This window comes from Thermobia domestica, chromosome 13, assembly GCF_964235325.1.
Source record: "Thermobia domestica chromosome 13, izTheDome1.hap1.1, whole genome shotgun sequence".
NCBI lineage: Eukaryota > Metazoa > Arthropoda > Insecta > Zygentoma > Lepismatidae > Thermobia > Thermobia domestica.
Window position 1 is genome coordinate 212,391,021 of NC_137466.1, and position 17,627 is coordinate 212,408,647.

The following is a 17,627-nucleotide window of genomic DNA, read 5'->3' on the forward strand; positions in this document are numbered from 1 at the left end:
TAACATGATCGAGGTGTCGAAGTGCTGGCAAAAACCATGAAGCAAGCGACTACTTTACGATTATGGAGGTGCTCTAAACTCGAACAGTTCAAATACCTACTGGACATATCAGACACCAATTACTAGTCTACGAAAGGAACTACGAAGTAGAATTTTCATTCAACTACGCTATCATATACGAACTATACACTATTTCATGGCAATTTATAAGTTTGGTTATTCCTAGTAGTTTGGAGAAATATTTTGAAAAATCTTTCCAATCTATGCAATGCACTTTATCTTATTAGCTTTTATGTTTACTCGTAGGTGAAAGGTTGTATTTGAAAATTTCCTAATGGAGAAGCTGCTTTATACTCTTCTACATTTCAATTCGATATCAGAAACCTATTTACTTCAGTCTTATCGAAACCGCGTAACAATCAACATCCATTAACAATGATTTCTTAACGATATAAATTTACACAATTTGTAAACATTTTTATCTACTTCGTCTAATTTTTTTATGCACTATTAACTGTACTGTTTCGGTGTTTTCCATCAGCTTCCTCAGCAGATCCGGGCAACTATTGTGCAGAGAAGCGGGATTCACAGGTATCACAGCAATAGTGCTATCTTGTATTAAGTTTAAGTATTTACTATTTAATACATTTAAAAGATTCAAGTAATACTACGGAAAGAAGCGTGCATTCATAAAACTAACGTGTACGTTAACCAGAACATCTTTACCAAGTCCCTGCTAATAATGAGCACAATTTCCCCATAACAAGTCGTCACAAAAATTACCATCGTTTTTAATTTACTACCAAACACCAATGCACCATGAACACACCTTACACAATTCTTCGACATAGTCGCCACCGACACAGATATTTGTCGTAGAGTGCAATCAGTTTCAAGAAACCACTCAGCCTGTTCGACCTCAGCATTGTTTTGGAAGTTACCTGCTCCCTGCATTGAAAGTGCACTCTCGGGATGTCAAAGACCGATGCGGCAAGATCGGGGCTGTAGGCAGTGACCCAATCTCTCGCATCCGAAGCGATGAATCTGATCTTGTGTGTCCTGCTGTGTGTGTTTCTGTGTTGTCCAAGAGCACTTCACTCAAAAGTCTTGGTCTCTTTCATCGAATGGCACATCTGTTTGATAAGGGTGTCGCAGTAGCGCACCACATTGATCGTCTCTTCATGGAGGAAATCAAGGAGAATCGCATCTTTTGCGTCCCAGAACACTGGCCATAACCTTTCCTGCGGAGGACAATTCCCCCCCCCCCTCTCCCTGGTGAACTAGGATGCTTCCACGTCATATAAGTGGCCTTGGTTTCTGGAGTAAAGTGGTGCATCCATGTCTCTGCATGATTCTGAACAGGAACTCTTTTTCCCCTCGCGCGTACCACATCAAGTGATCGAGGCAGATTCCCATTCTTGCACTTTTGATCCGGGGTCATGTTTCTCGGCACCCATCTTTCACACTTTTCGGGAACCCAACATAACAGAGCATGTAGTGGGCCCGAGGGCAACCAATACCAATGTGGATGCCACGTCTGACACTATTATGCGCCTGTCAACTAATACCATGTCCTGTATTCTTGCAATGTTTTTATTCGTGAATCTGGAAGAACACCCAGTTTGGCCTTCATCCTCCACACACTGCCTTCATTCACTGAACATGCAACACCAGCGACCAAACGCTGGTGAAAAGACATGACTTCAACATACACGGCCTGTAGGTGTTCATGGATGACTGATATACTAATCTCACGTGCTCATTCACACCAGATAACAGCACGCATTTCCCTTGGCGATCACATCAGCACACGTCCGCCTGCGATCATGATTTGTACTCAACCTCGGGCAGACTTTCCCCTGTTGCTTCTCTCTTCTTGGGCGCTCTGTGCATGCATCATTCCACCTCCGCTGACGCTCTTTCCGTCGTTGAACCAGCAATGGAGTTGATTTCTTATAGAGATTGTGTCACCTGGTGTACCATTATCTCGTTCAAAACTGACGAAACTTACTTTCGGAACGTCCATCGTAGTAATGAAGACGAAATTTTGAAAATTAGTGCGAGAAAGTTGTCACGAGTCTGGTGAGGACGGTATTAGGGAACAACGAAACAGTACAGTTAATAGTGCATTAAATATTACAGTATATAAAAGCATGTTTACAACTTACCAATTAACACTGGTTCTTGAGGAGTTTAAGGAGTATACAATAAAACAAACGTTCATTTAACTAGAATAATTTAATTTCATGGTAGAAAAAGGAGAATGCATGCTTGGACCATCATGTGTTACAATATCATGAACTGATCATTATGTAACCAAGTGCCATGTGCAGCTAAGCCTAGCCTTGCCCAGGGCTCTTCCACCTGTCCGTTCTGTCTTTCTCTGCCCCGTGGTGAGGCTGACCGACTGGCAACTGAATTGTGAACTGCTACTGGCACTGAGCCACAGCTTCTCCAACACTACTACCATGCAATATGAGGACTGATTGGATGTGAGGAAAATCATGTGTAGCGGTGCAAACTGCCTCAAAACAAGAGTCAGGAACAGGTAGGGCTGGAGCAATGTTTTGAAGTATGAAGTGAGGTGAACAAAATTGGGAGTGGAAAGTGACATTACGCACATTCAGAAAACATGAAATCAGGTGTTCACTTTTTGTTTACATTGTTATACAGAAGAAAGCTCTAGATTTTTTTTTCCTTTTCTAATTGTTCACACTTTCAATCCTATTCACCTCAAAACAACAGATGGTACCAATTTTAATACAACATTACATGTACAAGAAATTTCCCAACTGATAATTCCTAACACACTAATGTCCATCTGCTGCCTTCTTACTAACTTCCAACACTGCTGTGGTACAATGAATTTAAGAAATACGAAGACTGAACTAACATACTGTAATTCATGTTAACATTGACCAAAAATATAAACTGTTAACTCCTGAGGTAGTTCAACATACTATAATAATCCTTGGAAAAACTCTGGCTTAGACTGAATTGGGGCATTGCACCACCAAACGTGGTGAGGTGGCGGAGCGCAGGATCTAGTTATCATTAACGGACATGGGACATGAATAGTTAAAAAGGATGCGAATAACAAGGAACTTTTTGACGCTGAAGGTTCGAGCACACATACATTACATCCCATGTCAAGGGTATAAGATTATTGTACATCGTTTAAAAACAAACCTAATGCAGATTCTATCCTGACACTCATCTACCTCCACCAGAGTGGCTTGGCTCATTGCGTTGGACCATTACGGAAATTCCTCACATTGATACAGGAGGAGGGAACATTTCGTTTTTCATTTTCTGCACAGGAGAGACTACCACCAGCATGTTTTGTCAAGATTCAAAAAATCCATTAACTATTTTATACCCACTTTTATACACAAAACAATAATCTTCATAAAATAAAATTAAAACAGCAATTAATACCTCAATATTTTTCTTTATATAAATCATAAAAATCAAATTTCCGCACCATGCTTTCGCACCACTCTCTCCTGTTGACCTGTGACAAACAAACGTATAAGAAAAAACAACAATGTCAAATCTGTAGAACTAGAAGAGGCAAATTTACAGCTTTCATATAGCAGCTACACCTTGCATATCAATTTCCCACACTATAATGCATATCATATTGCTATAAGTTATGTTCCCTCACCCCTTTGTATTTTTATTACTTTTTTTTTTTACATTTTTAATCTGCGCTGAACACTAATGCTTTCCCCCTACCTGCCCCAAAGAACATTCTTCGTTAACTGATGAAACTGGTTACACAAAAAAACATTAACAGTTATGGAAACATACAGCAGAGAACAAAACTAGGAACATCCTAAATCATTTGACTTACGTAGATGTTTAGATTTGTTCTCAATCTGAAAAATATAGCTGTGGCAGGTAGGTGTTTCAATTAACATTCAAAAAAACTGAAGTGAAATCAAATGGGAAAAAAATAAAAACACCCTTTGATGCATTTAGCAATTCCAGTACATCTAATGTGGCATTACAATATTTTTTTTCCTGTACTTCTTTATAGAAAGTGTACTTACAAAGCATATCAATGACCTACTACCAACAAGATTGTTAGATGTGTGAGGGTTAGCATCATAACAGTCTCATATATATATAATATATATTTAAATATATATATATATCTGAGCACCTTACATTCAAAGTCACCGTATTTCAACTTCTACCGAACAATTACTTACAAAGAAAGAAAAGTCAATAATGCAATTTTGCCCCCTTTTCCGCACTTAAAATATTATTGTTCTCAAAAAATACCTGAGTATAATTTGTACAGTTCAAAAATAGCTGTTATGATGCCAACCTAAATCCATTTTCCTTACATTTCTACTACAGAGAAAAAAAAAATCATTCACACTTCCTTAGTACTAGTGCAAGAATATTTACTGAATCTAATTATGGATTAAAAATGACACCAGGAACGAAAAAAGAAAAAAAAACAAACAACTGGCTTGGAAACTTTCACTGCAAAAACTCGTTCCACTGGAAAGTTAACAAAAATGAAAAGGACAGCACTTCATAGTCCAATATAGACACTGTTAAGTGCCATATCTGTAGTAATATTAACAAAATGCTACCTGGAAGTTCGTGGTTCACTGAAGAACCTTTGACTGTATGCCATTTAAGAAACCGTAGCCTCTGAGCCAAGCCGACGGCGCCACTGTTAAGAGCTTCATTATCATGCGAGGCTAGCTTTTCTGTAGTATTTTTTTTTCTTTTGGAACATACAGCTTTATTATTTATTTATTTACTTAAAATTTATATTCTTATTAATAAACCAGTTTGATGACTTGAACAATTTCCCCTTTTTCTGTTCAACAGAAGAACAACAAGTTATTTTATGAGGTAGTGGGCTTGGGTGGGGAAGGGTGGGCTTAATTTTATCAAACTGAACACTTGCACTGCATTCTTAGCCACACCCACTCCAAAAAAACGTCATGCCCTGGATGGCATTAACAGCTTATTTCCCTTTAAAGAGCAACACAGGAGCACTCTTGAAATCAATTAAAAGTACTAAATATTTAAGCACACTGCTTCTTTGCCTGTTTATACAACGTAACATATCAACAGCACTTTTAAGCTATTTTTTTAAAAAAAGACTACAACTAGCAAAATTTACACAAGCGACAAAAATTTTACTTATGATCGAAGATTTTATCTTTAACATTGATATAAACAAAATGAGAAACATGTATCATATCCTAGAGTCTATTCAATGGTCTGAGCAACACGTATGAGGTTAAGACGGGCAGCTTTGACCTGTCTGAGCTGAATCCTGAGGTACGTTCAACAAATCCTGAGTCAAAACAAACAAAAATACTGTCCATAACAATTATATAGATACATTATTATTATTATATATATATATACTTTTTATTAGATATACAGATATAAGTGAATCATGTAGATATAACTAGGTATATACATTTATGGAGGTGTGAGTTTGCTCATGACCATTGCAGAGTTTAGGAAGTGATACGTGATTAAAGAAGCAGTGCGCTTATTTGAAACCAATTTGGTATTTAAAAAAAATTACAAAGGAACTGATAAACACAGCAGTGAATCAACAAACAGGGCCTGATATAGGATTCTTGAATTCAATACCCTAAGCCTTAAACTGCTTCACTTGTCAGTGATTTCGTATTTTCTTAAAAATTTATGAATCATTAGATATTGAGCAGTTTTCAAAATGTATCAATACGTGACTGAAATGGAAATGTCGTTTGCATGGAAACTACAGTAGAGTCCGAGTCAAGTGTTTCTGGATTCTTCTAGTCTGACTGGCAGGCTTCTCCCCACAAAGAAGGTACGATCCACGGTCTAGAAAAGTCTTGCAAATATATATACTTATTTTCTTACAGAATGGTCATTAAAAGTGTGTTATATCCCCTGTTTCTGCAGCTTAAGTTAGCATCCACCTTTGTTTACAATATCAGTAGGTATATGTATACATTTTTTCCATTAAGAAAAGCATTGTACAGATCTAGCTAAATCAGCTTTTTATTGTTTATTTCTTTTGGAGGTTTAGTTTTGAGTTCCCAATTGTTGAAAGGGTCAAAATCCAATTCAACTTAAAAATCACAAACCAAAATATTGAAACGTGAGGCTGTGTTGGCATGCACATGGGTTGAATCTGTAGTCATCTTCTGATCTTGAATGTGCAGCTACTTTGCTCACTCTTCGATGGCGTATTTTTTCTCCATTTTCTTATAGCAAAAAACTGCTATCTTTGTTATTTTTTTTAAAGTCTAACAAAAAAGATTTTTATTCCAACAATGTATCAAAAATAAACTTTTTATAACTTTGTGTACAAAAAAGACCACGATATATTTCCAACAACAATGGTCCTTAAAATCGTAATTTAACTTTTTGTACTAACTAAACAACAGAGCTGAAACAGACAAAGCTGATTCAGCTCTGGCTTGCTAACTTTTTTTCTTACATGTAATACCTCCAAGTAACCTCTCCAAGTCTTATCACCCATCTGAGGTCACGTGACTGCATACATCTCATAAAACACCCGACTTTTTTTTCACTGACTGTACTCTTGGTGGACTTGTATACGTATATTTATATTTATATATATATTTATTAAGCCCCACTGTACTAGATAGTGGGCTGAGAAAAAACAGGGGAGAATAGCATCATAAGCCGTAGTCCTTATCACGACGATCCAGGATACTCTGACACGCGTAGCGTAAATTTATGTGGCACAAGTTCTCACACCACCTTTCAACAAATTGTTCATCTCACACAGGACTCATTCACGGCCCCGCTGACACAGAATTACAAGATCACTTTTTAAAAAAATATCCATGGTAAATCCCTGAATAACCATACAAAAGCAACATAGTGCTTTTTATATATATATAACATTATATATATTTATATATATAATATAATTCTTTTTAAAAAAAATGAAGTTTCACTTCACTTCATTTCTGTAATAACAATTCCTTTAGTTTATTTCATCCTCCGCCTGGTGAAGTGTCAAAATCAAAATAGATGTTCTTTCCTCTTTGGTATGGTGTGGGGTGAGGTATATATATTTATATATAGAATCGAATATGGCCTGTGAAGCCCCTACTGCTGTTCTCGCCGTCCTTGGCCTCCGCGCCCTCGACCTCCTGTATTTTGCGCCTGCTGAACCATCGATCGAATACGCCTCTGAGCCGACTGGAATACACAAGAAGTTGCGTTATACTTAAATCTTTTTGATTACAATGGAAGAAGCATGGTCTTGTTCAAACTAATCTGACATTATGAGGTATGACAATATAATTCCTGGACGCCACTGGAATGTTACACAGCCATTTGCATTCGAACATAGGCTCGACTTTTCAGAGCACAACAGGAAATAGGGAATGAGAAAATATTCCACAGAAATCTGAGGCAGAAAGTTATCAAATATAGAACGAAAAATGAAGTAAAACTAATTGCTACAAGATTACGGTAAAAAGGAGAGGGTATGAGGTCTATATTGACCCGAAAAGTGACCAGCCACCAACGCACAAAATGATAGAAATTAATAGGCTACAAACCCTATTCCACTCAGATCGCTGAAGATCTGTATGAATAACAAAATTAAAACAGGGAAACCGTGTGGCAGAGGGGATTTCTCCAGATATTGTGTCTTGACTTCCATCGATGACAACCAACTTAAGTTGCCAATTTTACTAAATCTTGTGTATTAAAAATCCCTCGTTGAGACAGCATCAACAACTACGATAAATACACTGCACAGCATTTCGGAAAACAACTCCCAAGAATATAAAACAGCGAATAGTGTTACTAGTGTGGTGCGTCAGGGGATTACTTTCCTACTATACGTTATATCCCACAAACTTCAGTTTGTTTATTCTAGTCCTCCGGATTACTTCTTGAGAATTAATTAGATAAGAAAGAAAAAAAAAAAAATCATTGAAGAAGCTGTTCTAGAAGTAATCCAGAGGACTATATGAATAAGCAAACAGTGAGGTTTGCGAAATATGTAGTATAGTAGGAATATAATAACCTGCGAAATATGTAGTATAGTAGGAATATAACAACCCTTGACGAACCACACAGATAATATTCGTTCTTTTATATAAATTACTGCATTAATACGCATATATTGATGTAGTTCAATGAATATTTCAGTTTAGCAAAATGCATCGCATAAGTGCTCTGAAGGTGACATCGGACGCTACTGAATAGGGAAGCAAAAGCTGCCACTTCAGGGAATTAAATTCTCACACCTCATATATATATATATATATATATATATATATTTCTAAACATAAACAGTGAAATTTGTTCTTAAGGAAATCCAACTCTACAGTATTTTATTTATCTTTGGAGAATGTTCTCAAAATGTATATGAACTACGAGTAGCATAATATATAAGACTACAAAAGTATTATACAGAGCACTAAATTATGTAAGTCATTCACTGCAACATTTAATGTTCAAAATAATATATAAGTAAAAGTTTAAGATAGTACAAGTGTAATTCCAGTACAGGAAACAGACTGTTTGAAAACACTAATGACATAAGTTTGCAAGTGATAATTAAACTGGTTGAATGAATGAGTATATGAACAATAATTGTAGGAAAACTAAAAATGGATCAAAAGATTGCAAATCTTGGCCAATAATTAGTTTTTGGATCAGGGGCCACATAATTCTTGAATGGTCTCTAATTCGAGCTTTCGTATTTTCTACAGAAAAAGCTCATCATACTTAGGTAACTGATAGTTTGGGTTTGGCTACACTTTATGTAGCTCTCCAGATGTAATGACTACAAGAAAATTTTTGTTAAAATACATTGGATCTTTTGATCTAAAAAGGATTGGGCACTCCCAAAACTGCAAGTCTGCTTTAAAGCATGAGATTCAAACTAGACAATTCTGTTAAAATACTACTTTCCTGATGAGTATATACAAATTTCTACGGCAGACTTATCTACAAATGTTTTTGATTCTTTTAGAAGAAAATTGAAATTTATGAAGAAAAGGCAATATTGCATTATTGCCTTACAAAAAACTAGGATCTCTAATAGATCTTTCTCGGTTTCCACAGATTCTACTCTCACGTACTAGAGTCACTGTGTCAAGAGTACTTACATATGGAACAGAATTACACGGACATTAACTCAAACCTTTCTCCGTAACATACTACAAATAGTTAAGATCATGAGACTCTGAAAATAAGGGTTAAAGAAGTTTAAAAGTTTATGTTATTTCAATACAGACTACCTACTTTCTATGACATCTCCAAAAGAATTACAGTAGAGCGTCGATTATCCGAACGTCGGTCAACCGAACGATCGCTTAACCGAACTGTATACTCGCTCGCACCTGTAACTCTCCCACCCTACGTCCATCATCCCCCTCACTCCCAAACCAAGTTTCTCACAGTAGTCGCCACACTGGGCCACCGCTGGCGGAACATTGCTTCTAATGGGGCCTCCATAAGGCGCTGCTGACCGGCCAAGCCGCCAGTCGCTGTGTTTCAACAATCAGCACACTTCTGTCGGTTTGGCACCGGCTGTAGAAGTACAGTACAGTACAGTTCGATTATCCGAACAAACCAGTTTTCCGAACACCCATGTCCCCCAATTACTTCGGATAATCGACGCTCTGCTGTAATTTTATGGTTTCAGATTACTTTTGTAAAGTCTAGTTTTGCTCAGCTAACAATTCTGCATTGAAGTGATGCATTGGGTGGCTCAATTCACTGAAAAGAATACGGTCCCGGTTGTTTGATACTTCCGTCACGTACAGTATTTCATATACATTAAAGCCTTGTAACATGCAAAATGTGAATTGCTCAAAAAAGCTTAGTGTTACACCAAAAACACACTAGCTTGTTCAGCTTCATGAATGTGTGATTTAAATATATCCGTAGGGAATACTGTATAAGCGCCTCCAGACCCCAGAATTTGCTGGTCTTACGGCTTCGCAGTTATCATATTCCTAATATGTCTAATATTTGGGAATTTCGAGATATGGCCATCTTATAATTTCAATCCCCACCTTTTTTCTTCCCTTCGAAGGGAAACGTAAAATGCTGAAACACTTCTTTAACATATGTCTATAATTAAGGAAATTGAAAACCTAAATACCAATTTTCATGTCTAACCGTGACAAATTCTGAAATATGGAGATTTCATTGTGTCTTCCGCTCTAATGGAAATATCAAAATATGCGGAAATACATCTTTAATTATTTCAAATTAAAGATCTAACTTCCGAATTTCGGGTCTAACCTTAACGAATTTCGTGATATGGTCATCAAATTATAACAATTGTAGTTCCACCCCGTTTCTTCCCTTCTAGGGTAAATATAAAACTGTTGAACAAGTGTGTATTTTAAATGAGAAGTTAAAATGTCGAATTTCATGTCTCCAACTTTATGACCACATATCGCAATCTCTTATAGAACTGGAACTCCCATCCTTTTTTCCTTCTTACCCCCCTTTCATCTTTTCTACGTATTAAAACCATTTGTCTCATTTTGAATGTGAGACGGCTGGCCTGAAAGCTCTTACACTTTCTCGACCGAGTATTCCCACCGGATGGCTCTCAAAGACGAAAGCGTTAGCGATTATGTTAGGAGGCCCATTGTTTCAGAAATAGGCAACGTCGATGAACACAATGAACAGATTGTGTCGGTTGTTGACATTTGGGAAATCTTTTGTGGTTACGAGGGAAGCGGATTGTTCCTTTGAGTTTCTAAAACTGCATGAGGAAAATTTCTTCAGTATAACCGTACCCGTATCGGAATGCGAACCTCTGACCACGGGCTCTGATCATTCGACTGCACGGGAATTGAGCTTATCTTTCAAATTGTCTCGCTATTATCGCTTGTATACAGTAACACAAAGCTTTAATTTTTCAAACACTGAAGCCATATATATAAGCTTACAAAAGAGGAATGAAACCTCTAAAAACTTATTACTTACTTGGACTGAAAAGAATGGACCTATTATATGGACTGTCGTTTCTTCACCTGCTGCGGCACCCTGTTCTGGCAGTTTGATGATACTTCCCGTCACACGCTGAAGCTCTCGCACATTCTGGCCTCCTTTTCCGATGATACGTCCTACCTGGTTAGATGGGACCAGGATTTCTACAGTTAACCTAACATCTTCCGTTCCCGCCACGAATCCTTCCTCTCGCATTTTTTCGAATATCAGGTACTGTGCCTGGAGAAAAAAGAAATACATTACACGTGTCTAAAAATGCGGAATAGGTATACACACATTAAATATATATCAGTAAAGAACAATCATTCAGTGACAAGTTACTACTCACTATCGTCGTAACTCCTGAGAGCTGTAAATTTATACTTTAAAAAAATGCCCTATTGTGGCAATATTTGGAATCTTTCACAGTCTGAACTGTGAAGTCTAGTACATGTATATCCTATATGGGCATTTTTGGCAAGCATCCCTATTTTTCCCTTCTATTTTACGTAAAGCATCTAAAAACACTGAAACATTTATTTTAGATAAGTCCAAATACCACATTTTCTGCAGGGTGTCTACTACAATTTCAAAATGAAATTTCGTGACTTCTTTACCAAACTATAAAATTTCGTAACATTTTCAAGAACAAATTTGGGTGCGAATTAGACCGAATTTCCATGCATGCAATAGAAGCATGCTTTGCTTGAGTTGGTAGTGTTTAAAGCTGACCATAACATTTTTGGTGGTGAATTTTGACGTTTTATAGGACAAAATTTTCCAGTCTGTATTTACATTTGTGCAGATAAAAGACATCATGACCCAAAAGCTGAATTTCGTGACTTTTATGACCGTTTGTTATGTCTCTAATTTTAAGGAATTTAAAGAGCGATATCTTATAAACTGCAACCTCCATCCATTTCCCTTTCTTACCTTCTAATTCAAGATCAAAACACATTTTAAATAAGACGACCAAATACCAAATTTTATATTTCTCACTAAGAGGTTCCGAGTTATGGACTCTCTACATTGGTTGAATCGCTGAGTGGAACATTATTCCACAACACTTTACTTTTGGAAAACGAAAGTCCGCTTATGGAAAATATAGTTACTTATAAAAATATTTGTATGGGAAATCTGCAGCGTGTGTTTTAAGATCTTTCATATTCCTTAGGGGCAATACAAATGAAATCGACCGATTTCCAGGTCAAAAGTTGCTGACTATTTTTTAATTAAGATAGTACCACATCCAGGGAGTTAAAAACTGGTATTCATTTATTTTTTACCAGTTTGTTTGTAGCGGCCATTTTGTATAGGCGCATGTGCGCATTTTGCACTTTTCAGAGGATTCCGTTAAACACTAACTTTTTAGGTTTTAAATATCCAAATCATATGAAAGATAATCGAATGTACAACATTCTATGTTCTGTTCACATTGAGAGATTCTTTAGAACGTAAAAAAACGGAACATTGAGGTATCTCAGGAAGAGCGTAAGTCAAAAATCCCAAATTTGCACAAAATAGGGATAGTTGTGAAGTAACAAGTGGGTAAAATTGCATCACTGAGACTTGAGTAGCTTCTGAGTTAAGTTGTTGCAATGATGTGAAATTCGCGATTTTAACAGCTAAGCAAGCTTTGTGTTGATAGTATTTCAAGCATACAATTTATCTGCTACATCACAAGAAGTGCAGTCAAAAAGCAAGAAATTCGAGATTTACTGCTTGTGAAAGAATTATCACTACCAGAACATATCACATTTGTACCAATGACGCAAACAAATAAGATGTTATGAATACTCAGATGAATTCACTGATTGCAGTACTTCAGTAATTAACTGATAGCATGTTGTCCTTTGCACTTAATGATACAGTAGGTTGTATTTACAACGAGAAATGAATTTGGAGAATTGAAGACACCAGTCAGGAAAATAACGATAGTTTTGTTCATTTTTTCTATTCCCATGGCCCAAGAACCTTTTTTAAATTATCTACGAATGACAGTGTGGTGCCAATCACTAAGGTTTTCTGGAAACACACCCACAGAGTTCACAACTCCTGTAGGTCGTTCAATACCAGTGCCAAACTGTACACAAATTTGTCAATTTTTTACTTCACCGCTGTCGTAACAGCAGCACTACTTACTGTATTTTTTCGTTCTAGCCACTTTTCTATAACTTTTTTCGAGTCTTTCAAGTCTTTCGCTGAATTAACATCTTGTTTAGACTTTTCTCCGTTGTTTTTTTCGTTTCTTTGCTTGCACATTTTCCTCGCCGAATTTTTTCTTTTCCGCTTTAACTACTTTTGTAAAAATATTCTGACAATTTGCAACTGTAAAATAAATTCTTATTTCGACATCCTAACAGGTATAATCCAAGCAGATCTTCTGAACTTCTATAACTTATCAAACATCAGATATTGCTGTAACAGTCACATGCTACAAGTTTTTACTATTGTTTTCCAGCCACTCCTGCTGATCATTTTTCCTCTAATATTTTAAGTCTGAATGAAACCAAAACGCTTAGCATTTATCAGATTCAATTGATCGTCGCTTTCTTTGATGCCAATTGCGGCTAGAAAGTAGTAGTATTAAAGTTTTTTTTTTCTTCTGTTGTTGTTCTATTTGGAATGGTGGTGAAAGATTCAAAACAGAAAATGGTAGGTCATGTTTGTTATTTTTATCGAGGTGAATGACTTCTGGGCTCAAATATGTTCATTCCCTCTTAACCCTTGAATTAAGGAGAAAAAAAAAAGAGAAAAAAAAAATCGAAACCTCCTTATATGATTAGAAAGAAACTGGTTATTTTCAGTATTGTCTGGCTCAGTCTGCAAATTTTGGCTTTGGTTCAAAGAAGACATGTGAAAACTGGTCGTTACTACGGCAAACAGTAGAAAAATAACTTTGGTCATCATACGCATATAAGCTGCCCTCTCTCCTTTCTTAAATTTGAACGGCAGGCATTCCTGAAAAAACTCGAGTTCCATGTTCTATATCCCAAGGTATAAGTCCCAAGCTCCATGGCCGCTTTTTGAATTTCTAACCCAAACTATATGGAACAAAGGATGGATCAATTTTCCTCCCTTCTGCCTCTTGCTCGTGCTTTTTTATATTATTGAATCTCGTGACGTATGATGGTGAAAAATTTAAAAATTGTTTTCAGTAAGTATTTTTATTATTATTTTTTAGAAAAGTCCATCACGTCACGAGATGCTTGTTTTGGAAAAAGCAACGGGCCGAGAAACTTATGTAAAGGTCACCTGGCTGTTGTTTTTGATGAAAAAGTTTGTTTTCCTATTTACACAACCTTGATTATGTTGTTACTTTTTAATTACTGTGTATAAAAATGTACACTAAAATATAATTTTAATTTTAAAAAAAAACTATGCATTTCCAGGTGCCAAGTATTATGACATGGTTTCATTTGTGAACTGTTTATCCTTTTGTCCTTCTGAAATGGCTCTTGACAATTATACTAACAAGTATGTAAAGATCAGTACAACGTATTTTTATCAGAAGTCCTTCGTGAGTGAGTCAGCAGATTCATCACATTTGTGGCCAATTAGTCTCGGTTTCGAGTCCAAATAGAGAAAAAATTCTCTCGGACGTAAGCTGAGAAGCGGCTTGGATTCTGCTTTAAGCTTATGTGTTGCATAATACCACCAAGGCGAAAAAATACTGGTTTTAAAAAACGGCTTTTTTGTTTCTTCAATAAAAAACATGGTTTTTGCCAACCCTGCATTTGACGATTGACGAAAGACGATTGTTTGTTCCGAGAAAAAATTACAAAGTACCAACGTACATTATCGGAACCCTTTGGCGGAGGGGTTCCCCTTTCCTACGCCACTGGCACTTCATAATATTAAGTCCCAAAGGAAAAAAAAACTTGTAACTCAGAAATTACTTAAGTCTCAGTGATGTAATTTTACCCACTTGTTACTGCACAATTATCGTCTATTTTGTGCAAATTTCAGGTTTTTCACTTGTGTTCTTCCTGAGCTATTTGATGATGAAAATACTAGAAAATCAAGTATATGATTCTTCGCTGTTTAAAAATTTTCAAAAATCAAGTATATGATTCTGATATGAAACTTGTTAGGGGCGTTTTTTACTATCTAGTCTATGTAGACAAAAAACTGAAGACAAGTCATTTAGTTTCAAAATCATTCCAAAATGGTCAATTTCCAGGTTTCTACCCTCTATGTTCAGAGCATTTTTTCGAAGTTTTAAAGTGTGTCCATTCAATTATCTTTCACATGGTTTTGAACTCATCTTTAAAACTTAAAAAAGTTACAGCGATTAACGGAATCCTCTGGAAAGCGCAAAATACGCTCAAGCGCTTATACAAACTGGCCGCTACGATAAAACTGCGCGGCTAAATAAATGATACCAGTTTTCAACTCCCTGAATGTGGTACAAACTTAGGTTTAAAAAAATTTATTGGTTGATTTCATTTGGACTGCCTCCTTCATTCACATTACAAATCTATTGTACTGTTAAAATTTGAAGATTCTAGCTTAAGTGGTTTGACCTGGGTGCTGATCGATTACTAAGGACGACGACTTTTAAACAAAGAAAACTATTCTATGTAACCTAAAGAGCGAACAAGAAAATACTAAGGCTGGTGATTGTTGGGTTTTTATTGATTGGTTGGTGTTTAACGCCCTTTTTCTGCACTAAGGCTATACAAGACTTGGGCCTTTACAGTCTAAGGTGGTGGAATTCGAACCACTAATGCTTGATATTTGAAGGTTCTCCCACGGAGAATATGTGCACCAAAGGCGCGAATGATAATCATTAGACGAGCGGGGAAGGTTGTTTCTAATTGATTAAATTATACGAGTAAATAGGTGAATAATTACTGCCTTCCCTGGTCTTTCGGCAATTTCGATAATTCATGGTCAAGGAGCAAACGCGCGTGCTTCCCCAACTTAACCTCCGAACCCAAATCTTGTGTCTGATACACATCCAAATAATTATACGATCTCACTTTAAATAATAACTCCTGTCCTTCACTGCCTTTGAGAAGAAACTTGAGTAAAGTCTCCCACCAGAAACTTACGCAGGGCTGATAGTGGTCTGGTCTCTTGTAAATAGTTGAAAAGTGACCAAATGCACACGAAAAAGTGACCTAAATCATGTCCCTTTTTCCCCTTTGTCAATTTCTCCATCACCTCTCTGTTTTGTTTCATCTTTTTGAGCTTCCTCCTTTATTAGGTTTTCTAAGTATGCTTTGTAGTTACGGTAAGCAGATTTAGCAGATGTAAGAAGCTGAGTAAGTGGAACCAGTTCTGGCCTATTTCCGAATTTCTTCATCCCAGACAATGTATTTAACTTAGCATTGAGAGTTTTCAAAAACATGAAATTTTAAATTCATCACGTACACTTAAGAACATCATACAAGAAGCATAACACAAGACGAACATAATGAACCACACAAACACACACAACATTCAGCGGAGCGTTAACTATTACGGGAGAAAACTAAAAGACTATTATGATAGAGGAAAGAAGACACAGAAGAGTTCTCAACCCCACCTTGAGAGCTTAAGCATCCACCAACTATCCACTGTGCTTTAGAAAGAATAAAAGCTGAGTGTTTCACACGTGGCAGCAAATACAGATTTCAGAAGGGTAATGAGTAACAAGTTTCTGCCTTTTTCCATTTATTTTTATATTTTTCTTAGAAAATTGTTAATGCGAAACATAAATCGAACGAAAAAGTCACTCTACTTCCCAAAAATGTAACTTTTAGTGACAAATTTGAAAGAAAGTAACTTAGGAACAATGTAATTGTTTCGCTATGCTCACTACCTTACGTCTTAAAAGTTAGAACCAAAACATTTTTTTTTTTTTAATAATTTTTTAGCCCATAACCAAAAATGTAAAATGCAACAAAAGAGAAAAGTAAGACCAAATGAGCTTAGGTAACTGCAAGGTTATCCCAAGCGCCTTCTAGTGAGTCGTGACACTTCCAATATCGAACCAAACAAATACCAAAATTAAATAATATGCTGTTATCAATGCTAAATTATGCATATTAAACATTTTTTTTTTTTTTTTTTTTTTTAAACTACAAATAACTTCAGCAGATTTCGTTGAGAGTCAGGTTACAAGTGCATAGCAAAATCTTCCCGGCGAGTTGTGACTCACCATCTTCGAAGAACATAGATACCAAAATGAGGCAATTACATTCTACGTAAAGCAAATAAAGAGTACAACATTTTTATTACTAAAAATCTCTTCGATAAATTTTGTTGTGAGCCAGCCCACTGGAAGGCCATCTCAAACCCTCTGTAATGAGACATGACACCTCTACCTTCAAAACGCATCGATTCCAAAATGAGGCAATTATCTGCTACGTAAAGCAAATGGAAAGCGCAACATTTTTTATTACCAGAAATCTCCTCGATAAATTTTGTAGCGAGTCAGCTCACATAAAGACCACTTAAATCATTTTTTAATGAGACATGGCTCACCTCTATATTCGAAGCGCATCCATCCCGAAATGAGGCAATTATGTGCTGCCTAAAATAAATGGAGAGTCCAACATATTTTTATTACTAGAAATCTCTTCGATAAAAATTGTTGCGAGTCAGTTCAAAGACCATTCCAAAAACTTTTTAATGAGACATGACTCACCTCTATCTTC

General features: G+C 36.3%; 1 protein-coding gene across 5 annotated transcripts in view; it reads right to left on the reverse strand.

Annotated features, from left to right (window-relative positions):
* Nucleotides 1-2,219: 2,219 nt before the first annotated feature.
* Imp (IGF-II mRNA-binding protein) overlaps nt 2,220-17,627 on the reverse strand; it is a 327,619-nt gene continuing 312,211 nt past the window's right edge. For all 5 annotated transcript variants that reach the window (XM_081737327.1, XM_081737324.1, XM_081737325.1 and 2 more), the window contains 2 exons: nt 10,978-11,220; nt 2,220-7,209 (listed from right to left, as the gene is read on the reverse strand). In XM_081737327.1, the coding sequence (XP_081593453.1) occupies nt 7,117-7,209; nt 10,978-11,220 (336 nt within the window). In that variant the 3' untranslated portion in view covers nt 2,220-7,116. The remainder of the gene's footprint in view (nt 7,210-10,977; nt 11,221-17,627) is intronic.